This window comes from Stenella coeruleoalba (assembly GCF_951394435.1).
Source record: "Stenella coeruleoalba genome assembly, chromosome: 10".
Lineage (NCBI taxonomy): Eukaryota > Metazoa > Chordata > Mammalia > Artiodactyla > Delphinidae > Stenella > Stenella coeruleoalba.
Genome location: NC_137156.1, coordinates 70626909 through 70653958, shown reverse-complemented (window position 1 = coordinate 70653958; position 27050 = coordinate 70626909). Strand labels below are relative to the sequence as shown.

The window sequence follows — 27050 nt, the reverse complement described above, 5'->3', positions numbered from 1 at the left end:
TAGGAGACTGAACCAGACCTACCTGCTAGTGTTGGAGGGTCTCCTGCAGTGGCAGGGGGTGGCTGTGTCTCACCATGAGGACAAGGACACTGGCAGCAGAAGTTCTAGAAAGTACTCCTTTGTGTGAGCCCTCCCAGAGTCCGCCATTACCCCGGGTAGGCTCCAGTGTTGGGTCACCTCAGGACAAACAACCAACAGGGAGGGAACCCAGCCCCACCCATCAGCAAACAAGCTGATTAAAGTTTTACTGAGCTCTGCCCACCAGAGCAGCACCAGCTCTACCCACCACGAGTCTCTCCCATCAGGAAACTTGCACAAGCCTCTTAGATAGCCTCATCCACCAGAGGGCAGACAGCAGAAGCAAGAAGAACTACATTCCTGCAGCCTGTGGAACAAAAATTACATTCACAGAAAGATAGACAATGTGAAAAGGCAGAGGGCTATGTACCACATGAAGGAACAAGATAAAACCCCAGAAAAACACCTAAATGAAGTGGAGATGGGAAACCTTCCAGAAAAAGAATTCAGAATAATGATAGTGAAGATGATCCAGGACATCACAAAAAGAATGGAGGCAAAGATCAAGAAGATGCAAGAAATGCTTTAAAAAGACCTAAAAGAATTAAAGAACAAACACCTAGAAGAATTAAAGAACAAACAAACAGAGATGAACAATACAATAACTGAAACGAAAAATACACTAGAAGGAATCAATAGCAGAATAACTGAGGCAGAAGAACAGATAAGTGATCTGGAAGACAGAATGGTGGAATTCACTGCTGTGGAACAGAATAAAGAAAAAAGAATGAAAAGAAATGAAGACAGCCTAGGAGACCTCTGGGACAACATTAAATGCAACAACATGCGCATTTTAGGGGTCCCAGAAGGAGAAGACAGAGAGAAAGGACCCGAGAAAATATTTGAAGAGATTATAGTCGAAAACTTCCCTAACATGGGAAAGGAAAGAGCCACCCAAGTCCAGGAAGTGCAGAGAGTCCCAGGCAGGATAAACCCAAGGAGAAACAAGTCAAGACACATAGTAATCACACTGGTAAAAATTAAAGACAAAGAAAACTTATTGAAAGCAACAAGGGAAAAACGACAAATAACATACAAGGGAACTCCCATAAGGTTAACAGCTGATTTCTCAGCAGAAACTCTACAAGCCAGAAGGGAGTGGCATGACACATTTAAAGTGATGAAAGGGAAGAACGTACAACCCAGCTTACTCCACCCAGCAAGGATCTCATTCAGATTCGAGGGAGAAATCCAAAGCTATACAGACAAGCAAGAGCGAAGAGAATTCAGCACCCCCAAACCAGCTCTACAACAAATGCTAAAGGAACTTCTCTAAGTGGGAAACACAAGAGAAGAAAAGGACCTACAAAAACAAATCCATAACAATTAAGAAAATGGTAATAGGGCAATGTTCATTGCAGCTCTATTTACAATTGCCAGGACATGGAAGCAACCTAAGTGTCCATCGACAGATGAACGGATAAAGAAGATGTGGCACATATATATAATGGAATATTACTCAGCCATAAAAGGAAACGAAATTGAGTTATTTGTAGTGAGGTGGATGGACCTAAAGTCTGACATACGGAGTGAAGTAAGTCAGAAAGAAAAATACAAATACCATATGCTAACACATACATATGGAATCTAAAAAAAAATAAAAATGGTCATGAAGGACCTAAGGGCAAGATAGGAATAAAGACGCAGACCTACTAGAGAATGGACTTGAGGACACGGGGAGGGGTAAGGGTAAGCTGGGACAAAGTGAGAGGGTGGTAGTGTATATATGGACATATACACACTACTAAATGTAAAATAGATAGCTAGTGGGAAGCAGTTGCATACCACAGGGAGATCAGCTCGGTGCTTTGTGACCAGCTAGAAGGGTGGGATAGGGAGGGTGGGAGGCAGGGAGATGCAAGAGGGAAGAGATATGGGGATATATGTATATATATAACTGATTTACTTTGTTATAAAGCAGAAACTAACACACCATTGTAAAGCAATTATACTCTAATAAAAATGTTAAAAAGAAATAAAAAGAAAAGAAAATGGTAACAGGAACATACATATTGATAATTACCTTAAACATGAATGGATTAAATGCTCCAACCAAAAGACACAGGCTTCCTGAATGGATACAAAAACAAGACCCATATATACGCTGTCTACAAGAGACCCACTTCAGAACTAGGGACACATACAGACTGAAAGTGAGGGGATGGAAAAAGATATTCCATGCAAATGGAAATCTAAAGAAAGCTGGAGTAGCAATACTCATATCAGATAAAATAGACTTTAAAATAAAAAATGTTACAAGAGACAAGGAAGGACACTACATAATGATTAAGGGATCAATCCAAGAAGAAGATGTAACAATTATAAATATATATGCTCCCAACATAGGAGCACCTCAATACATAAGGCAACTGCTAACAGCTCTAAAAGAGGAAATCGACAGTAACACAATAGTGGGGGACTTTAACACCTCACTTACACCAATGGACAGACCATCGAAAATGAAAATTAATAAGGAAACACAAGCTTTAAATGACACAATAGACCAGATAGATTTAATTGATATTTATAGGACATTCCATCCAAAAACAGTAGATTACACTTTCCTCTCAAGTGCACACAGAATGTTCTCCAGGATAGATCACCTCTTGGGTCACAAATCAAGCCTCAGTAAATTTAAGAAAACTGAAATTATATCAAGCATCCTTTCAGACCACAACGCTATGAGATTAGAAATCAATTACAGGGAAAAAAACGTAAAAAACACAAACACATGGAGGCTAAACAATACATTACTAAATAACCAATCACTGAAGAAACCAAAGAGGAAACCAAAAACTACGTAGACACAAATGACAACAAAAACACGATGATCCAAAACCTATGGGATGCAGCAAAAGCAGTTCTAAGAGGGAAGTTTATAGCAACACAAGCCTACCTCAAGAAACAAGAAAAATCTCAAATAAACAATCTAACCTTACACCTAAAGGAATTAGAGAAAGAAGCACAAACAAAACCCAAAGTTAGCAGAAGGAAAGAAATCCTAAAGATCAGAGCAGAAATAAATGAAATAAAAACAAAGAAAACAATAGCACAGATCAATAAAACTAAAATCTGGTTCTTTGAAAAGATAAACAAAATTGAAAAACCGTTAGTCAGACTCATCAAGAAAAAGAGGGAGAGGACTCAAATCAATAAAATTAGAAATGAAAAAGGAGAAGTTACAACAGACACCGCAGAAATACAAAGCATCCTAAGAGACTACTACAAGTAACTCTATGCCAATAAAATGGACAACCTGGAAGAAATGGACAAATTCTTAGAAAGGTATAACCTTCCAAGATTGAACCAGGAAGAAAGAGAAAATATGAACAGACCAATCACAAGTAATGAAATTGAAACTGCGATTTAAAATCTTCCAACAAACAGAAGTCCAGGACCAGACGGCTTCACAGGTGAATTCTATCAAAACATTTAGAGAAGAGCTAACACCCATCCTTCTCAAACTCTTCCAAAACATTGCAGAGGAAGGAACACTCCCAAATTCATTCTATGAGGCCACTATCACTCTGATACCAAAACCAGACAAAGATACTACAAAAAAGAAAATTACAGACCAATATCACTGATGAATATAGATGCAAAAATCCTCAACAAAATACTAGCAAAAAGGGGCTTCCCTGGTGGCGCAATGGTTGAGAGTCCGCCTGCCGATGCAGGGGACACGGCTTCGTGTCCCAGTCTGGGAGGATCCCACATGCCATGGAGCGGCTGGGCCCGTGAGTTATGGCCGCTGAGCCCGCGTGTCCGGAGCCTGTGCTCTGCAACGGGAGAGGCCACAACAGTGAGAGGCCCACGTACCGCAAAAAAAAAAAAAATAAAAAACAAACAAAAAAAATACTAGCAAACAGAATCCAACAACATATTAATAGGATCATACACCATGATCAAGTGGGATTTATTCCAGGGATGCAAGGATTCTTCATTGTATGCAAATCAATCAATGTGATACACCATATTAACAAATTGAAGAAGAAAAACCATATGATCATCTCAATAGATGCAGAAAAAGCTTTTGACAAAGTTCAACACCCATTTATGCTTAAAAACTCCCCAGAAAGTGGGCATAGAGGGAACCTACCTCAACATAATAAAGGCCATATACAACAAACCCACAGCAAACATCATTCTCAATGGTGAAAAACTGAAAGCATTTGCTCTAAGATCAGGAACAACACAAGGATGTCCACTCTCACCGCTATTATTCAACATAGTTTGGAAGTCCTAGCCACGGCAATCAAAGAAGAAAAAGAAATAAAAGGAATACAAATTGGAAAAGAAGAAGTAAAACTGTCACTGTTGCAGATGACATGATACTACACATAGAGAATTCTAAAGATGCCACCAGAAAACTACTAGAGCTAATCAATGAGTTTGGTAAAGTTGCAGGATACAAAATTAATGCACAGAAATCTCTTGCATTCCTATACACTAATGATGAAAAATCTGAAAGAGAAATTACGGAAACACTCCCATTTACCATTGCCACAAAAATAATTCAATACCTAGGTATAAACCTACCTAGGGAGACAAAAGACCTGTATGCAGAAAACTATAAGACACTGATGAAAGAAATTAACGATGATGCAAACAGATGGAGAGATATAACATGTTCTTGGATTGGAAGAATCAATATTGTGAAAATGACTATACTACCCAAAGCAATCTACAGATTCAATGAAATCCCTATCAAATTACCAATGGTATTTTTTACAAAACTAGAACAAAAAGTCTTAAAATTTGTATGGAGACACAAAAGACCCCGAATAGCCAAAGCAGTCTTGAGGGTAAAAAACAGAGCTGGAGGAATCAGACTCCCTGACTTCAGACTATACTACAAAGCTACAGTCATCAAGACAGTATGGTACTGGCACAAAAAGAGAAATATAGATCAGTGGAACAGGATAGAAGGCACAGAGCTAAACCCACGCACGTATAGTCAATGCTGTATTCTGGTGCACAGGTGCCAGTGTTTCTGTAAGCAGATGCAAGATATGGAGTTGATGGTTCCCAGGGTCTGTGCATTTTCAGTTTTACAAGCTTCTGCAAAGCTGACCTGAAGTGTGGCTGGACCAGCGGAGTCCCATCTCCCCAGGCCTTACCAACATTTGATATCATCATCTTCATCATCATTATTATTATTTTGCCACCTGATCAGTAAAAATTGTATTTCACTGCTTTAATTTACTTTTCCTTGATGACTAGTGAAATTGAATATCTTTTCTTCGTCCATATAATTAATTATACTCCTGTCAACTGACTGCTCATATCCGCTGCCCATTTTTCTACTGCTTCTTTGCAGTAGATTGATATGGAGGAGTTTTTATTGTGCTATTTTGGTGACTGCTATGGATGAGATCTGTCTCTAGCCTAGATACTAGTCCTTTGTCTGTTGCCTGTATTGCAAATATTTTCTTAAACACCTCAAAATTGAAAACATTCTCTTCAGAAGTCCCTAGCACCAGAAAGCAGTACACACTCAGAAAAGGTCACCAACAAGACTGCAATTTGGGTCTGCAGTACAAGAACTCCAATCTGCTGTTTCCTTCTGGAAAATCCTCAGTGTCCCAGCACGCTAGATGCTGGAAATCGCCATGAAGGACGATGCCCTGGGACAAGCACCACCCCCAGGGATTACTGACAATAATCGTTACCAGGTCCAATTAACTGCTTTACAAAAGCAGGCGCGTTCTCTCTCTAACCAGTGAACCCTGACATGCCGACACTACAATTAGAAGCAAAGAATAAATTAAAAACACGTCCTTTCTGCCATGTGGGATAATGAACACAATGGCAGGCCTAATTGTATTTTTTAAAGCTATATGTGAATTATAAAGACAATGGACAAACCTGAGAGGTGATTATAAGGCCCCCAGCGAGGTGGACCACACCCCTGCTGTGGGAAACACCAGTTAGGACATATCTCATCCCAATGCCCCTCGAACATTTCTTCTTCCATGATCACCTGAAATTTACTCCCCTAAATATCTCACCATCCTGAAATGGGAAGTGGCCTAGGGCAATATGCTGCTCAGTGGCTTGAATCTCCTCTTCTCATATGTATTCATTAAATCCTTATCGCCAACATGCCCTGGTTCCCAACCCTTGACATGATAACCATGCAGCAGGAAATGGCTGCCTCTCTCAGAAAAGCAAATCTGCCAAAAACAGCTCTCCCCCTGTGCAGTCCAAGGTCAACTTTTCAAACCCAGAGTTGGTTTCTGCCACATTGGAAGAATATACATCAATAACTTAAATCCCATCTGCAGACACTCCCAAGGGACCGACCCCTAAGGCCCTCCTTGCTCAACAGTGGGTGTCACCTGCTCTGCCTTTTCCCTATCTTTTGTCTATTAAACTTAAAGAGAATAGAAAAAAGGCAGAGGAAGCAAATAAAGAGAGCACATTATGTCTGACTCACTGTATCAGGCACCTCCAGTTGTTGCTGGCACCCTGGCTACTGTCCCAAGTCCCAGGGAAAATATTCTAGAATCTTTTCCTTTGCAGGTAGATCCAAGAAAGTAATGAACAAATGAACAAATGAATGAATGAATACTCAGGGCCTTTGGTATAGAAATACTGCAGATGACAGATGTTCCCACACTACCACCAAGCTCACTGCAGAATCATCTTGCCAGAGGTGCTTCTTTCTTCATCTGGGAGCACAGCCCCCACCCTGGAAAGAGTATCATATGGCTTATAAACAGTGACTTCAGAAAATATACAACAATAGCATCAAATACTGAAGGAAACAATTCTGTAGTCCAATGAGGCAAGAAAATAAAAACAACAGCTACTGACTCAACTGAATTCAACCTGTACTTTTGGTAGTCTGCTTTCCAAATTCCTTACAATTTCCAATCACCCATCCACACCAGATCAAAGAAAGACCTAGAAAATAAATATTCATAAACAAATGCTTTCTGAAAAGCGTAATATCTAAGCACTGTTCATGGAATCAAAACCAGTTAGTTTCTGATCCAAGGGTTCACCACGCTGTACCATGTGACTTTGGGTAACTTTTTAACTTCTCTGAATGCCAGTTTTATCATTCAGGAAGTGAGGTTATCATAGTACCTACTCTCACCAGATTGGTATGAAGATTAAATATGATAGTCATAGCCCCCCAAATGCTATTTCACATGACAGTCTAAAGTTTAAGGCGTACCTTGTGATTCTGAGTCAAGGTCTTGCAACTCCTCTCAAATAACCTGAGACTGGACGTGGACCCAGCTGAGATGTGACCAAGATTCAAGATCAGAACCCAGAGTTGGGGCATATGAGACCTAAAAAGTGGAATACAGCTGGCTCCAAAGCAAAGAGAATTTTGCTGATTTTTAATCTGATAGTTATGCTGTCTTTGAAAGTGAAATGAATAAAGGCCTAGACTCCAGACATCTGTCTCTGCTAAGACATTCTAAGAGCATGGTGGTGCTCCTGGAAATTTAAATGAGAGGGCATGCTCCCAGAACCATGTGCCCTACAGTTCAATCATTTTAAATTCAGAAGGTCCCAGAAAAAATGGCACACAGAGCCAAAAAGAAGTGTAGAACATAATAAATGGCTGGTATTTAATAATAAAGACAGAATGCTTAAGGCAATTACAAGAGAGATTTCCTTTAAAACCATTAATGCAATTGGAAGAGGAATATAAAATATGTCCTAACACCAGTCTCTTGTTTGTGTTTCTCTTCGGACAGATAAAGACCCTTTTTAAAACAACAATGAAAGCAAAAGTGAACAATTAGCTAACCCAGTGCTCCAAAACTGGCTGATGATTATGAAGGGAAATTGTTCCAGGTCTTTTGCTCTCTCTGTCTACTTAGGGGCCTCTCACCATCTGCCACACACACCCAGGAAGGCACAGGTGTGGCCAAAGAGAGTCTGAGTTCAACCCCTCCATGGACACATAACACCCAATCCTGTCTCCCACCAAAGTCCCAAAAAGGCTAGAAATGGCTCAGGCTCTGAGCATGCACAGCCCTCCTGCTGCTCCCAATTCTGCTAGCTGCATCGCATTTTTTTCTCTTGAGCAAATGATGCTTTTAACCTTCTTCCTAGTGGGGATCTCACTCTTGAGATGATCCTCCATTTTTTCCCATCAGTCATTCACCCCTTCTTCAGATATTTATTGAGTGCCAGCTGTGTGCCTAAGCTCTGATCACAAACTGAGAAACAGATGTGGTCCCTGCCCCACAGAACTCAAAGCCCTCAAAGGAGGCAGAGACTAAATAAGCAATTATGAATGTAATCAACTTCTTTGTATTTCAAGAGTATTGGTCAAAATAATGATCACAGTAATGATAATGGTTACCCTGAACTGGGATCATGTTCTGTACCAGACAGTGTGCTCAATACTTCATGTAAATCAATAAGCCCGTGGAAACCTGACAGCATTACAGGGAGAGTATCACCATCCTAAATATACAGAAGAAACTGAGACTCCAACAGGCTAGGAAATTTGCCGTGGGTCTCACCACCAGCAAGAATAAACAAGCCAGGATTCAAATCTGTGTCTTTCTCTCTTCAGAAGATAGCTAACATCTACCTCACCCAGAATATTAATCAGCAAATATAAGCAGACATAATGAATCCTTTTGTATCTCCTTGTAATCAAAAAGGCTTTTTGACCAGACAAAAGCTGTTTGTGGCCCACTGTTCTCCTGACCTGGGTTTCAGAAAATATTACTAATAAGCTGTAATTCCCCCTCCAGCTCTCCAATCTTGCTCCTTTTAATCAGAACAACTTCTACATTTCAGTCAATCTCATGTAGAATGAGAGGACAAAAGTCTTTAAAACCTAGAAAAAAAATTTTTTCATGGTGTTTACATGGTCTCAGCCACCTGAAAACTTTTAGGAAGAAGGATCAATTATGAATACATTCACATGCACGACATAATCACTGCTAAATAAGGCAAAAGCAAAGGTTTAATTTGGTTCTGAATTTCTTTAACCATACAGAAACTACGGTTTGGCGTCAAGGCATTTACATTCCAGAGTTAAGTTCTTAAAATCACACACCAAAAAAAAAAAAAAAAAAAAGTGTCCTTTATATTACTCAAAAGAACCCCCTTAAATCTAAAATGATAAAATAATTTACGGAGGCGGGGGCGGTCTGTGAATGATCCAATCAAGCAATCTTTCCTTGAAATTTCTCTGTTCCAGCTTTAAAGTAGGAAGTTTATATCTATTTGTGGGGAGGAAAGAATAGAGAGATTTTCTTCTCAGAGATGTTTCCCTTAGGACAATGCTATGTCTGTAGATGTTGCTGGATTTCCTCAAAGAATACCCTCACTCTATGGAAAAATAATTTCTATCCTTTCCCTGTAAAAAATCACAACCTCACAGACTTAGGCAGTTCTAGACCAGGCAGGAAAATCAAACCAGTCTCATGCCCTCATTTACCAGAGGTAACATGAAGTCTGAAAGGAAATGTGATCTAACCAAGGTCACATAGCTGATTAGCAAAACTTCAAGGCCCCTAGCTACTAATGCAATACTCCAAGAGAAAAAAATTACTTTTTCCCCCCTCTATTAATGACTACCAGCATGAGAAAAGCTGCTTTGTTTTGAAGCCTGTTTGTTTATTTTGTTGTTGTTGTATTTTGCTATGGACAAGTGAAATGTCAGATCAAGGATTTTCTATAAGGGGCTGACTTTTATGGCTTTTAAAGGTATTCTAAGGAGATTATAATGTTAGATGACAAAGATTTCACATATAACCTCAAGTCACGCCTGTTATTGCTGTCAAATACTCATTCTTAAAGGCTGATTATGTCTCTTCTGAATTCCTACTTGTGATGTAAGAGGCTACTCCTGCCACAGACATATGGTGTCTGTAGCGCTGATTATGGGAGCTAGGAAGGTGGGTGGGGACCTGCTCAACAGAGGAAACCTGAGTTGTAAGAGCATGTTTCCCTTCTAATTTTTCTCCTTTCCAATTTTAAAGATGTTTTCTCTATAAGAACATAACTTTAATAAAATAACTTGATACTCATTTCACATAATATTCATTAAATATAATTAGTTATCTTCATAATTAGTATACTCATATATTTGTAACATATTAAATGGCAGAAAAATCTCATTTAGATTAAGAAAATTAGCCATTTCATGAATTTATTATAAGTAACAACAAAAGCCAACTGCTTCAATAAAAGCTGCCATTAATATATGAAAATGTCTTTGAATGTTACAGCAATAATTGAATCACTTCTGGTCACGCCATAAGTATTTATTTTAAGAAAGAATTAGCTTTTTCTAGCTGAAATAAACAGATGACAACTTCATGAATTACCAACGATGCTGGTGATTACCAGTCAGCTGCGGATTTTAGTGACTGTATCACCATTATGAATTTCAATTAATTCTAACAAATATTTGTGGACATATGACTAGATGTCAGGTGCCTGCTCTCATGGAGCTCATGTTTTGCTGGAGGAGACAGAAAATAAACAAACAAATCGTATAGGGGAGCTCAAAGAACAGAAGGAGTAAGGCAGGAACATAGCAGACACGAAGGAAAGGGAAGTAGCTGCTAATCCACCTGCAATCTTGAGAAAGTTGTGTGGCGCTCTGTAAGGTATGTGGGACATCCAGACTTTGTTCTTAGTATAAGCAAATAGTATAAGTAATAAGTAACTTGTATTTTTAAAAAGTCACAGTGGTTACTATGTAGATAATAGATCCAATTACCAAATTAGAGATGTCTCCCTTCTGTCCGTTACTAATAATACCAGTAAAGTGATGCTTAATCATTTTTACTAAATCATTATATCTTATTAAGAGATTTTTTTATTACACAGGTTCATGGGTCAGGATTTACCATTCTAGAAAACTTTTTAATGTATTTGATAGACCTTTTTCTTTTTGATAGACCTATTAAATAACCCACTATAACTTTCGTCTTAAACTTATTTCTTTATAAGATTTTGTCCAGTGCAATTTAAGGTCAGTGTTAAAATTTGTGATTCCATGAGGCAACATAACTGATTGGTCTTTGGAGCCAGACAGTCTCAGGTGTGAGTTTTGGCTGGTCCATCCACTGTGGTATAACCTTGGGCCCAACATGTGGCCTCTCAATCTTAGTTTCTCCTTATGTAAAATGGAGATAATAACAGTATCTCTCTCACATGACCGTGGAGAGAAGAATTAAATGAGATAATGCCTGGGAAGGATTTAAGCCACTGCCTATACCTAATACATTTTAAATAATGGCACCTATTACTCTTATCATTGTTCCTATATTCTATTAGTATTAATTAACCAGCAAAGAGAGCTATCCTAAAAATGTCAGTCATGAAATTTTTTTAATTTGAAGAATTAGGATTACTATACCAAATGCACATACTTGGAGTTATTTATATTATAAAGACCTACCCCACAAACTAAACTGAAAGTAGAAAACATGAGAATTAATTCATCTGTGTACATATCAGGTGCTTTATTAACAAACAGGCTTAAATGAGATTACAAAATTTCTGTTGAGGTGTCTACTTTCTACATTGCCACCAGATTCAAGCTTTACTTTAAAAATTCAATAGCAGTTGGCAAATTCCTAGACCACAAGACCCTTGATGAAATCAGCAACCTAGGGGCATTCCGGCATTCCTAAGGGCTGCCAAAGAATTTGCTGGAGAAAGACCCCAAGGTAATTTCTGGGATCTGCCAATGACCTCTGCAGTCAGCCATCTTAATGAAAGACACTAAGGTTTCTGGCAATGTACTATGGGACTCTGATATTATGGTTAACAGCACCACTAAGTGTTTATCTAATTATAACTATAGATATGCCCAGAGGGCCTCAATATCCCAAAATGTCCCCTTTCCAAACTGGCTGATATCTGAAACATCACAATCACACTGTGTATGCGGAAACAATAAAACCGTGCTTTAAAAGTATTTATTTAATTGAAATGTTTAATAAAGTCTGAATTGGTGGTGTTTTACTATGTTTAACATATATTTAAAACAAATATGTTTTAAACAAATATTTATTTTAAATAAACATTTCCAGTTTTCAGAAAGCCCAATTGAGAAAACCCAAGATAAAAAGGAATCACAAAAGAACCAATGACTTGATAGGAAAAGAAAGGGCCTTCTAAAGCAACATTTCAGACTTCTCTAAACACTGTTACCTACAAATTAAGGTATACATGGTCATGATAGAAAAAAGAATGTTATAACAAGAAAGACTAAGACAAAGGGGAAACACATAGGGGTTTTATTAGATTATTCATTATTGATAAAATTAAAGATAAAAGACCTAGGTTTCTAAACACATAAGTAGCAAAGAAAAAAGAGAGTCACTAATGTGAAAACGTTCCACAGACAAATAAATGATAACTTTGGGAGGAGCAAATAATGTCATTTTTCCCCTCTGAACTATTAAGTAAGGTGACTGTTCAAACAAAACCAAATCAATTACCATTGCTATAAAGTTGCACTTTCTGTCTTTAAATTTGTTAATATTAATATTTTTATCTGGATTTAGAACAGGGGATGGTAGCAATATAATTAAGCTATAGAAATTATAAACTTTTGAGAAACAATGTTTGCGGTCCAAGATTCTATAACAGAAATGCATTTTTCTCTTTCTTTCAACTAGAAGATGGCCTTGTGGTATTTTTGGAACAAAGAAGTCTATGTTGTACTCACTACTTACATTGTTAGAGTGCAGAAGATTAAACCACTGGAGTCTTCCCTATTATGTATAGTTGATCACTCTCTTCATCTCTTTAATAACTGTTTCCTAAATCCAACTTAATTGGATTCAATAAATTTGGTATTTTTAGGACATCTGCTACATGAATGGAACTATACTAAGTTACAATGAGGAAATTTATAAAAATAATTTGAAGACATAACACAATGCCTAACCTACAACAAAAATTACTAGACATGTGAAGAAGCAAAAAAAACTGTGGCTTCAAAAGAAAACAGCACTCAATAGAAACAGAAATGACCTAGATGCTGGAATTAGCAGAGAAGGAATTTAAAACATCTATTGTAGATATGTCTGAGGACTTAAAAGAAATCATGAACATAATTGGTGCATAGATGGGAAATTTCAGCAGGAAATAAAATCAATTTTAAAAGATTTGATAAACAACAACGTCCTACTGTATAGCACCGGGAACTATATTCATTGTCTTGTAATAACCTATAATGGAAAAGAATATGAAAAAGAATATATATATATATCTGAATTACTTCGCTGTACACTGGAAACTAATACAACATTGTAAATCAACTACACTTCAACTAAAAATAAGATTTATTGAAAATTCTAGAACTAAGAGTACAATACATGAAATAAAATATTCCCTGGATGAGTTTAACAGTAGATTGGAGACCACAGAAAAAAAAGGGCTAGTAAACTTGGAGACCAATTAATAGAAAATAGACTGGAAACAAACTAAACAAAGAACCACACTGATCTGTGGGATGATATTAAGCAATCAAACACAGACGTGACTTAAGTTCCAGAAGAAAATGTAACAAGAATGGGGCAGGTAAAATTTTGAAGAAATAATTGTTAAAATTTTTCCAAATATGGTGAGAATATACAAGAATCTCAGCAAGCTCCAAGGAGAATTAATATAAAGAAAATCACATCTAGTAACACCCTTAACCTATCACACTGTATAGTATACTGAAAATCAAAGATAAGGAGAAACATATCTTGAAAGTACGAGAGAAAAATGACTCAGTGTATCCAGAGGAACAAAGATAAAAATGATGGAGGACATTTCATCAGAAACATTAAAGATCAGAAGAGAATGGGATGATATCTTCAAAGTGGTAAAAGAGAAATATAAACTTTCAAGTAAAAATTCTGTATCCAGCAAAATTATCCTTCAAAAATGAGGGCAAAATACAGATATTTTTAGCTAACCAAAAGCTGAGGGAAGTTGTTGCTACCAGACCTTCAATGCAAAAAGGAAAAAAAAAAGCTAAAAGACGTTCTTCAGGCTGAAGAGATATGATAACAGAAGGAAACTCAATGAAATGAAGGGTGCCAGAAACAGTAAATGTGTAGGTAAATATCAATACATACTACCTTATTTCTTATTTAATTTTTTAGAAGACAGCTGTTTAAAGCAAAACTAAAACAAACTAACATCTTACAGTGTTTATAACACATATAATAGTAAAATATATGACTACACGAAGGAAAGTGGTAGGTAGAATACACTATTCTTGTTTCAGATGGAGTGGTACTTCGCACAGTAAATTAACTCAAGATACACTGTGCACTTAAGTTAAAGATGCCTATTGTAATCCTTAAAGTAACAACGAACGAAACATATCTTAAAAAGGGAGATTAGAACTTTCCTGGAGGATGAGGGTCACATCTCAGTTTATGGAAGTCCCACAACCTACAACAGGGCCTATCAGGTGCTGAGTTCTGAATAAATTTAAATTAAGCCACAAATGGACACACATGAATAAAACTAAAAGGATATGAAATGATAAGTATCATTAAAGAGGCAACAATAAAGTATCACTAGGTGAGAAAGACTATTATATGGAAAGTAGACAAAATAATTTTAATTTTGCATTTATGGAAAATACAGGTATTATGGGTTCTCTGTTGTTACACACACACACAGAGGCACCGGAAATGCACACACTATTGTTTTTGTTCCCCTGGCTAGAACTTATAACTTTGCGGGGAGATTTCTTCTAGCCCTGGAGGAGGTAAATCTGCTCACCACTCAGTCAAGACTCATTCTTCAGGGATTTGCACCAAGGTCCCTTGAACTCCCAGACCAGGCAAGGTCTCCTGTCCTGCGCTGTAATTATGCCCTGTGCTTATGTTTCTTTTCTTCCTTCCTCCCTCCCTCCCTCTCTCCCTTCCTTTTTATGGCTGCATTGGGTCTTAGTTGCGGCGTGTGGAATTCTCTCTAGTTGTGGCACGTGGGCTTTCTCTTCTTTAGTTGTGGTGCGCAGGCTCCAGAGCACGTGAGCTCTGTAGTTTGCAGCACGCAGGCTCTCTAGTTGAGGTGCACTAGCTTAATAGTTGTGGCGTACGGGCTTAGTTGCCCCACAGCATGTCGGATCTTAGTTCCCCAATCAGGGATCGAACCTGTGTCCCCTGCACTGGAAGGCAGATCCTTTAACACTGGACCACAAGGGAAGTCCCTGCTTATGTTTCATGTCACTCATCATGATCAAAATTTTAAAATTATTTCTGTCATCATGTCTTTAAAATCTGTCACTTGCATTACAGCGTGAGCTCCATGAGAACAAAGACAGCATCTGTCTAGCTCTTGGCCATATCCAAAACCCAGTGCCTGACCCACAGGACATCACTGATAACTATTTGTTGAATGAATCTTGGCACATGAGAGATGAATGAGATCTTAGAAATCATCTAGATATTACAATGTGTCTTTTTATGGATGAGCAATCAGTTCCTTGAGCAAGTAAATGGTCCAGTTGGGACCAGAACTACCAGAACCTCCATTTTCAGACCTCTAGACCAAAGCTCTCTCTGTAAAAGTTATAACGTTCTAGCCAAATGCACGAAAATGACAGTGTGTGTGCGTGTAACAACGAAGAAATTACTTTGACTTTTAAATGCTCACACTTAAAGATTCCTCAGAAACTATTTACATATCAGTCTTGTGAATAAATGACATATGGCAAGTCCTAACTAAGAAACATCTAATGTAAGATCTTAAAATGCAGAAGACTGTGAACCCTGGCCAAGCTGATAAAAAGAAAAAGGAGGAGAAAAGAAAAAAAAGCATCCCCTGATAAATTACATCAGAAAAGAGGGGCTTATTTTAATACAAAAAGTGTGAAAATTTCCTTCTCTTTTCATTTCTTTCTCCTATAGATGTGAACCCTACCTTTCTTGTTTAGTGCACAAAAGTCAATGAGCTATCTCTATAAAAAAAATCTATTTCCAGTTCTGGGGTCTGGGTCTTCCGTGTTCCACCTCCTCCCTCAGCAAGGAGTTCAACACCTCACTCAGTCCAAGGGAGCAAGGATGGATTGGGGCTTAACAGAAATACATGAGAAACGCTGTGAGGGCAGTCATCTCCTCCACCCAGCAAGTACTTCTACTAAACCTGACCTTTGCTCTCCTTCACAACATACAGTTTTTCCCCAGGGCAAAGCCTCACTAGCCAGCAAGGAGACGCTGTCAGGAAAAGGACAGCTCTACTCCACTGTTTGCTAGATACCCTTCCTAAGCCTTCTGAGAAAGGCTTCCTTCTCCCAGTGGCTATCTCCTCCCTGGGTTCTCCTTCAACACAGCCTCCCAATGCAACAGGCTGTGGCAACGAGGTGGAGGAAGATGCTCTAGCAACTATCACAAGCTGTCCCACCCCAAGATTTCCCATCAGTGGTCTCTACATCACTTCCAATCCAAACCCCTCACCCCAACTCTGAAATCAGGACACTGTGTGTGCAAGATAGGTGACAGCAGCTCGGCAGTGACCAGGAGGGGATGTTCAGGACACTGCATCCCCCCAGTTCCCTTCCACTCACACTTTGTTATCCCTCTGAATGTCATCAGGCCTTTTCCACCTACTACTTACAAAGCAACAAAGAAAAATTATTATAGAAAACTTTGTAATCAAAAAGGTTTCCGTAGGATACACAATGCAAAACCACAATTCTCGTTTTTTTCCCAGTGTGCACCAGCTCTGTGCAATTGGCACTTATTTAAGACAGCTTTCAAAGAAAATATGTTTGCAGTTCAAAGATAAGCAGGTCTTTAGTAAACTGTCAAAAGGACTTTTTTCTTCTTCACTGCCGGTAGAAAAACCCCAAAAGAAACAATAAGTAAGAGGAGAAGGCTTCTCTCTGAATTATACTACATGCACAGACCTAGTTTTCTGGAAATTCATCAATAGCTAGGATAATCAGGGCTAGGGGCTGCCCCCACCACCCCACCCTTGCCCCATCAACATAACGAGAATGAAATGCTAAAATGATCATATGTGATAATTAAGACAGTTTTTAAACTCTTTTCTTATAATTATCAATCTCATATGTGCTCTACATTAAAAACCTATGTTAATTCAAAGCATGCAGTTAAAAAAAGGGAAGATGCCATTTTAACAAGGCCTGTGTTTGCATCAATTCTAACTGAAAAGTGCCCTAATGGAAATATCAGGGAACAAAGAACAAAACCAAGAGGCCAGTCTGGAACCCACAGGACACCATACAGGGGGACAAGCCCAAGGGCTAAACCAACACCAGTGTCCACAAGAAAGTTTTCCAGCCAATGAACCCACGCAGCTCTGGTTTGTGTGCAGGACACTGCACTGTGGGTTGTTCACATATGCTACCTACCCTTCAAAGGCTATATTTTGCCTCTTGCCCCAACATAGTTTTTGTTAAGAACTAACAACCTAGTGCCATATTTTAGGACCTACAGAAGGGACTACCAATGTCAAGGCTATAAGCTCATAAAGAAAAGGCTAAACCTCTGGAGAAACTGTAAGAGGAAATTTAAATGATAAATAAAATCCTGACAATAAGGAGGCATGACTTTCTTTTGGTAATTTTTGATGATTCTACCAATGAAAAACAAATTCTTCACTTTTAAAGCACATGATGATGCAAAGACAGGAAGACTCCAATCTAAAGTGAAAGAAGAGGCAGATCCAGCATTTCCTGTTTATTTTGAAAATGGGATGGTGGAGTGGGGGCTAAGACTATGTAACTTGAAGCTGTACAGTTTAGGAAATGTCACAGAAACATTTTTTTTTTTCTGTAGGAAAACAGTCTCCTAGCTCCCTCTGCTCTTCCCAAGCTAATAGCACGGAAACCTCCTCAACATTACTTCATGGTAAGCAGATGGTACTCTGAAATTTTTTTGATAAAAACAATCCACTGGCAGGTGTTGTAGAGAGGTCAGTGGAACCCAGATTAACAATTGATCAGTTCTAATGGACCGTCATAGCAATAAACTCAGAGCCTGTACACAGACCTGCTACCCCAGGAAGAGCAACCGGGCTGACACCCAAGCTGTTGACAGACTTGCGCATAACAGCACCAATGTTTCACAGCTTCAAAACCTTCATCTAAGCAGACATACATTATTTGATGCATATCCATTTTCTCCAAATCATCTCTTTTCCAGGTTTCCACAAAAGTGCACATGGTTTACTCTGACCCAGAGAACATTCTGTCATGGTCCAGAGAGTGAATGACACTCTGTAATATTGACAGATTATTTCAACATCTACTCTGTGCTCAGACCACAGCTGTAGCCTCTGATATTCGTCTTGTACTTATATAGAACAGATGACAATGGGGGAGGAAAAACTGGGCCCATCTTCTTTGTTCCCAAGAAAACAAAAACTGTAAGACTCCAGAGACCCATTCTCTCCGTCTCTTTTTTGAGAGGGATACTCATGCTGCATTCGTGTTTCCACCACCACATTTGACAAGGGAATCAGTGTGCTGCACCAGAATTTTACTGTAAAGGATCAATCATAGGAAGGAAGTCAGAGCACTCTTAGAAAATAACAATTGATTCAGATGGACCAAAAAAAAAAAGCGATCTAAAGTTAGTTAAGCTAAACCACAGAACACTTTTTCTCTCCTGAAGGATAAATAATCCTGCAAGTCAATTAATCATTCCCTCCCTCACCCAGTTACTTTTTGTAGACAACTGATCTCAAAATAAAATTGACTATATGAGCCATAAACACCAGATTTTCCAAAAGAGTCCTTTGGAAATCTTTGGTGTATTTTTCCTGGTCATCACATCTGAAGGCACTTTGTGTCATTATTGATGATATTACCTTTGATTACCTGTTTAAGATGGTTTATCCATAATAAAGCTGCTATAATTCCCTTTGTAATTAATAAGCAATTTGTGGGCAGATACTTTGAGACTGTCAATGTCCTGTTCTTCATCAAACTTTCACCTGCTAGTTTTAGCATCTACTGAAGATTCTTGCCTGAATCAATTATTACCATAATTTTATAACTCCATCATTTCTTCTACATTTAGTAGTTGGCATTCTACTGTAAGAGTGTTTCCTTCTCTTTTATTTATCTATTTATCTATTTATCTATTTATTTATTATCAGATTGGACTCACAGATTCTTATCAAGTTTAAGTTGATTTGAGTTGAATTTCTGTCATTTACAACCAGAATATTCCTGAAAAGCCTTCTGGAACTCCCAAGGAGACATAGTTTCCCTTGGCAATGCATTCAAGAGATCCTTACAATCTTCAGACCTAAAAGGTGCTTCCTGGTGCTTTCATCAAATCCCTTCTGGCCCACTCTAAGAAGTCCAAACCCTCTGAAGGGGAGGTACACTTAAGACAAATGTGACCAACAAATGGACCCTGGTGTGGCTATAGGAAGGCAAGGTGCTTCTTGCTATTTTCAGCTGACTCCTCTGCTCTTTCTCTATAGCTCTGCTCTAAGAGCGGGGCTGGCTTCCCCACTCCTCTCCAGGTGTTACCAACAGTCCCCAGGGCTTCTCCGCCTACCCCTGGAGCCTCTCATGCTTGGCTACATTCTTGGTTCTATTTGCTTCACACGTTGGGTGTTATGACTGAAAATGACCCCCAATGGTGGGCTTGATATTTTCTGTTTCCCCTCCGGACCCATTTTTCACCCTTTTCCACCCAAAGCCTCAGAAAGTCTGAACCAAATCAACTACACCAACAGTTGGGTTCAGCCAATGGTGGGTACCAGCAAGAGATCAGAAGGCTAGACACAGTTATCAGTGTATCTTTTTCCCCAGATTCTACACTTATTAGCTCACCATCTCTCTATCAATTACCCTTTCCATATAGCTACTCTCCCTGGGTTCTAGAAACCACCCCCTCCCCTTGCTCCTTCAGGCCAGGAGTGTGGCTTGCCCGGGGGTACAACACCATTGCTTGTTGGTTTCTCTTACCATACATCTGTAAATATTTTCTTTATTAAACTTTCCTCCATTACCCCATTTGAGTGTTCATTCTTTTACAAGAGGTACAACCATGAGACAGAGACACAGCCAAAGGCTATCTTTGGTATCACCATCTTTTTCTGTGCTTGAAGATTTATCTTTTCCATACAAATGAAAACACAGCAAAGTAAACACTACTTCCTAATTGTGACCACATGGCACTAAAAGAGATCTGTTCTAGCAAGGCACAGACTTAAGGAATTAAGATTCACCCGTTTTGCTAGCAGTGAGGAAAAGTCACAAACCCAAAATAACAATACAGATGAAATTTCCTTCTGGAGGGACCCAAAGGAACCTCCAAGTATTATTCAATTCACTTCTTGCCTCTAACTATGTTTTATATATACATGACAGCATCAAAGTCCTTCTCAACCAGACACAGGTGTGCCATGATTAGATATGAGATCCACAACAAAAGTTTATTAAGCAGATGTTCAAATCCCAGGTCTGTGAATGATTTAATTTTTAAATATAATTAACAGTCAATTCAAGGTTAGATCCATACATAACAACATTGCTTTCAGTCACTTAAAATGTAGCCATGGAAGAGGGATTTGGATATATTCTGCCATCTATCTTATCAATTTACCATTAAAAGCTCTGGTGATTATTGTCAGTTGACTGATTAACTCCCCCAGAATTAGAGAGGAAACCTGATTACATGCATGTAAGTGTGTGTTATCACCTGTTGTAACTTGCATAGTGGAAAATGGTTGAGGATCACTGTCCTGTCTTGTCAAAAAACAGGCACATTTATTTCAACCCTGTACCATTCTCTCAAGAGCTTTCTCTCCAAACCTCTGAACCCTGGTGTTCCCAGTATACCTAGTGTTGCTCCTTTGGCAGCAAACACACAAAACAATTGAACTCAAACTATAATCAATTACCTGCAAGTCTGCATCAAATTCATGTTTCAGGTGTGCTTCCTCTGCAGCCTCCACCAGACGCTGGCAAGATAGAAAGCAACACAAAGGATCAGAACTGTAGCCTCGACCCCATTTCAACAACATGAAAAGACCAAAGTTTCTCCATTGCCCAAAAATGACAGATCATATCATGGCATGTGAACTGTGACCTGCTGCCTTTGCTTCCATGAAACTGAAAATAACATCAATGTCAAAATCTAGTTTTTGCTTTCATCATCCAATCATGTTCTGCATCCACTTTCGTAAAAATTCAAAGACACTGGCCCTTGAGGCCAGATATGGACTCCAAAACCTACCTAGAAAAGTGCATTCCTTAAGCATAGAAGGCCCTTAGTCAAGATTTATTGAATTGAATCGAGTCTAACTCTAAGTGGGCTTTCTTCCCCAATGGTTTACAAGTAGTATTTAATTCCCTCAATTTAAGGTCAATTCTTTCTGCATCCAGCTCTGGTACATAATTATCAAATGACAGCTATTTGAATTTAATGGTACGTCAATGCCACTTTGACAATCTGCATCCCAATAAGAAAATCACTAAAATGAAATCAATATGCAACACCTGTAAGTACACAACTCTTGTTATTCTTCTTAGCTAAGTAAATTCAACTAATTCATATTATTATGAAAATAATTTCATAAAATTCCATTTAACATCAATGAGGCAATTATCAAATCATTTATTCTTTAATTTGAACTTCCCAACAATAAGTTATTTCCCACCATGAAAATGTATGCTACAGGATATTGCAGAAAACTTGTTTAGTGAAATAATATTTTACTGAAATTTTATTGAACTAAAAGCAAAACCTTAGATTCAAGTAAAGAATTCAACCATTTCTATTTTTTCCACAGTTATTCTTGTAGCCTATGCTGTCTTTAGCTTGCTTTTTCTTGACATATTATAGAACTGAGTTTAACAGACCCTGTTTCAAAAATGATGACATTAGTATTAATTTCTAAATGATCACAAATCAACAAATGTTCCATGAATAATTATAATATTAAACTGGACATGGAAATAAAGAGAATGAAATTTATTTGGGTAAGTTAGGCAGCAGTACGAGCACTAAAGCCCTCTCTCTCCACCAGCATTGCCCCTAGACTGGAATCTGGGAGAGGTGGCCGATCTGGTTTCCCACATTCTCTTCAGATAGTCAGGAAGCAGCTTTGCCTTCTCTGGTCAATCAAAGAACAGACTCCAGGAGAACATTACAGGGCCAGAGCCAGAAGATCCAGTTCTAATTCTAGTGAAGATGCAACTCCCTACCATTGCAAAATTTGGGCAGGCCCTTCCCCTCTCTGATTCTCAGTTTCCTCATCCCAAACACATGAAAAGGCGATCCAAGATCAGTGGTTCTCAAAGTGCAGTCCCCCACCAACAGCATCAGTTTCACCTGAGAACCTGTTAGAAACTCACATTTTCAAGCCCCATCCCAGTCCTACAGAATCAGAAGCTCTGGGGCTGAGCCAAGCAACCTGTTTTAACAAGCTCTCTGGGTGATTCAGAAGCTGCTGAAGTTTGAGAGCCACTGACTACAAATAGCACTCACCCCAGACCCCCTTGATTTATGAGCACCACCAACCTTCCAAGGTTTCCTAAATCTCATTTATCTCTTTAAAATCTGTATATATATATATATGTATTTCCACTATAAGACATAAAATACTTTATAGAAGGGAGGCATAAAACAAAGGACAGGAAACAGAGAAAAAGCAAAAGGAGAGACACTATCTGTGTAGACTGGACACACTGGCCCCAAACTTTCAATGGGTGTGGTCTTCCTGGAACCATCCTAGTCAATGAAGCTTGTTAGTGTCCTGTGATTACTTGACATAATTTGCATATGTATCAATGTGGACCCTGAAAAATAAATGACTGACAGTGATTTAAGAAATCTATGTGAGAGCTTATTTTCTTAATCATTGTAACAGATTTAGAATGTATATGCATGTATCATGCATATACATTCTAAATTACATTTACATATTGAGCTTTACAGAGTGTGTGCAACCAATATTATGCATCTCTGAACACTTACATATCACAAAAACCCATTCATTCTGACTGTAATTACTTAAACTCATAGAAGTTGTTTTCTCATGGTGTCTAAGCACTCTGAGAACCCAGAGAAGAAATGTCGATGAAATGGACAAATGACTGAAAGATAAGAACAAAATAAAACTTCTCAATTGTCAAGACAGATAATATTGAAAAAAGTGAAAAATTGGAAATGCAAAAAAAAGAAAAAGAAAGCTGTATAGGACCAACAAATAAGAGAACAAGACAGAAATAATAAGCAAGTTGAAGGTATCATGAAAGAACATAGCATGAAATTCATTTCATATATAACATTTTATTTACATTTATATGTATGTATATGTATATCACACATACATGCCAATAACAAATTTATGTGTAATATAACATGAAATGTATTTCAACTACAAATATTGCAATACAAGCCATGGGGCACAAGAAGATAACACATTGGAAACAATTCTGTAATATTGTACAAACCAATGACATTAGCCAGAACACTGTTCTTTGTGTGGAGCTGTGAGCCCATGAGAATTTTAATCCTGCAGGCCAGTTTTTACGTTCATTTTCTAGTTAAACTTGCTACGTGCCTTTTTTTAACTTAATTTATCTTACATATTTGTTTCCATAAAGATATTTTCCCATCATGCTCACTACAGAGGTTTAGGAGATATGATTCATAAAAAGATAGTCAACTGGCAGCCACATATAATACTGCCTCATGTGAAGCACAGAAGTACTTTGGAACAGGACTCTTTGAAAGGACATACCCTTCTTGCCATGGGGTTATCCCAATCTGCTCTCTTGATGCCAGCAGGAGACAGGCCTACATTTTATGGGAGAATTCAAGGGTTCCCCTACACACACACCAAGAACAGGCTCAGCTGCTATGCACAATTATGACAAACAGAACATCAAGAACTAGGTACCTTTTGGAAAGAACAAAGCATAGTCGATCTTCTTGAAACACTCTTATAAAGATAAATGAATTAAAAGAAATGTTATTTAATAAGGAAATCATGTGCCATAAATTTACCTAAAACAGAGTAGTCCTGGGGACAGAGTTCCTATTGTTAATAAAATAAAAATAAATTCAATCATCATTAACAAAATCAAAACCACTCAACTTCCAGCTCTGATGCTTGCCAGTAGAAAATAACAGCCCAGAATGTCTCTTTCTGAGCAAATATCCTTATCATCTAAGTCAAATTAAGTATGTTTTTAAAATAAGCTTGATCATTATTTGCAGGCATGAAAAATCAATTTAAATGTGCTAATATTTTAGTTATTATATAAGGAACTGCCACTGAGCCTGAGGAGAACTGTTACTCTATTATATCCATTAGAGAGGCAGTGTTCTTTTAATAATAGTAAGTTAATTTTCTCTTGTATGAATTCCCCTTTTGGATCTGCAGATTGGATTACAGAACTGTGTATGTGGCTTTTAATTAAGACTGAACACTGGAAGTAAAAACGGCTTTGAAGACTAATATTCAAAACTGAGCTTTGGGGTCAGGGAAAGCAGCAGTTTTGTCCACAGATATTCCTTCCCCCTTAATGACCAAACATTTCCTCACTCAGTAAAAATGATAACAATATAGCGGAATATACATCCTGGCCTTGGAACAAAGCACCTACAAGCTAAAAAGTTGTAATGCATCAATTGATACACATTACATTGACTTTTAAGATTTCTAAATAACTCTTCCTTTTTAGTGGAATAAATACAAACAAAAGCTATCTTTATATATAAGAAATGCTAGAAGCCATGGACCATAGATAGTATTTTATAGCTGTGGGTAATAGTGGGGATATTAAAACATTTCATTTAAAATCACATCTTAGGGCTTCCCTGGTGGCACAGTGGTTGAGAGTCCGCCTGCCGATGCAGGGGACATGGGTTCGTGCCCGGGTCCAGGAAGGTCCCACATGCCGCAGAGCGGCTAGGCCCATAAGCCATGGCCGCTGAGCCTGCATGTCTGCAGCCTGTGCTCCGCAACGGGAGAGGCCACAACAGGGAGAGGCCCGCGTACCACCAAAAAAATAAATAAATAAAAAATCACATCTTATTTCTTGTTACAATGACCCCACGTACATCCATGCAACAATACAGAAGGCACAGTCTCCCATCTCCTCCCCTGAAACACTTAAATCTCTGTCATGCTCCAGAAGGGGGAAAATAGGACACCAAGTCAAAGTAAAAATTGGACCAGAATAAGAAAATGATTTTTTGTTCTACATGTATTTCATTTTTTGGTTCCTGATCATTTTGGCTTAACAGGAGAAAAGAGAGAAAGAAATGTGCGATGAAAAGTGGGAAGCGTAATGGAAAATATGGTTCCACAACCAGAGTAACTTATTACTGGACTCCTACTGATTCTATCAGATGAACAAATTGTGTACAAGTGAAAAAAATTTTAATAAAAGTCCCTAAAATTGGAGTAGGGGCAACTATGGCCCAAAATCCTTAAAACAGAAATATAGAGGCTTCCATGGTGGCACAGTGGTTAAGAATCCACCTGCCAATGCAAGGGACACGGGTTCGAGCCCTGGCCCAGGAAGATCCCACATGCCGCGGAGCAACTAAGCCCGTGTGCCACAACTACTGAGCCTGAGCTCCAGAGCCCGCAAGCCACAACTACTGAGCCCACATGCCACAACTACTGAAGTCTGCACGCTTAGAGCCCATGCTCTGCAACAAGAGAAGCCACGACAATGAGAAGCCCACACACCGCAACGAAGAGAAGCCCTGGCTCACCGCAACTAGAGAAAGCCCACGCACAGCAACGGAGACCCAACACAGCCAAAATTAAAAAATAAAATAAAATAAATTAAAAATTAAAAAATTATATATATATAAACCATATGAAAAGCAAAGAAAAAAAGTTATTTTTATTTCTCATGTTAAAGCTAAAAAGCTTTTGCTTGTAAATTCTGTGATCATGGGATGCTGGAATTTAACAAAGATTTCAAAGCACTTAATACGTTCAGTGATTTTCATTTTATGTTTTGCAGGAACACATTTAATACTCATACCAGGCTTTTATTGCCATTTTTTACTCAAAGGAGTACTCTTTCTCAAATAATGCTTAAATTCAACTGAAGGGATTCTAAGGAAAATGTGTAATCATTAACATGGATTTGGGCTGCATCAATGATTAAATTACAGCTAGTTATCAAATTGTCATTAATACCAGAATGAGAGATCACGTGAGTCTTCCTTCAAATCCGTAAGAGCTAGAAAAGCAACCAAATGGAGTGATCAAGTAGAAGTAATAATTACTGTCACAAACACACCCAGTGTGGCATGGTTCATCTTTTCCTTACACAAGGGTTAGTGGCTTTTGTTGTAACTACTAGAGTTTGATGGAGTAAGAGTTATACCTTTTGCCAATCAGTGTGTATATTGGATGAATACTATCCTAGCACCATGTTACAGGGCAGGACTTGAACCTGACATGCTGATCACCTGAAGAGGTAAGGACAGAGGAAACCCAGGTCCTCTCTACAGTCACAGATTTCAAACTCAACTGATCCTAGAAGTAAAAATGAAAAATCTCTTTTCTCATTAAATGCCATTACTGCATCAAAAGATGTGTCCAGAAATATGGACAAAATGAGATTTGTCCCAGGACTAATTTCAAACACTCCTTTCTTGTATGAACAGTCAGAAACCAACAATTTAAGAATCATTACACTGGGGGGAAAATGTAAGATATTTAAATTTACATTTTCATTCCATCTGGCGTTTTAATCCCTTCCCTTCTGTAATCCGGATAGAGTTTTTATCACTCCGTAACAGTGTAGATTAATCTTTGATGCTTTTGTAGCTAGAGTAAGTGAAGGACTTGTATCACCAATGAGCCACCGCACATCATGAGGTGGTCTACAGAAGGATGGAGGACATGCACAGGAAAATAGCTGTTTCAATATAAAGGGCTAAGTGATAAATTATGGTAATAATAGGCCACGAAGCATCCCAGAAAAAGGCACATTTAAGCTGAGCGCTAAAGGAAAACAGGACATTGCTAAAACAGTGTTCCAGTCCAAG

General features: G+C 38.3%; 1 protein-coding gene across 1 annotated transcript in view; it reads right to left on the bottom strand.

Annotated features, from left to right (window-relative positions):
* CACNA2D3 (calcium voltage-gated channel auxiliary subunit alpha2delta 3) overlaps positions 1–27050 on the bottom strand; it is a 787629-nt gene that overhangs the window by 542580 nt on the left and 217999 nt on the right. The window contains exon 4 of the mRNA XM_079935575.1: positions 20923–20982. Coding sequence (XP_079791701.1) covers positions 20923–20982 — 60 coding nt within the window. The remainder of the gene's footprint in view (positions 1–20922; positions 20983–27050) is intronic.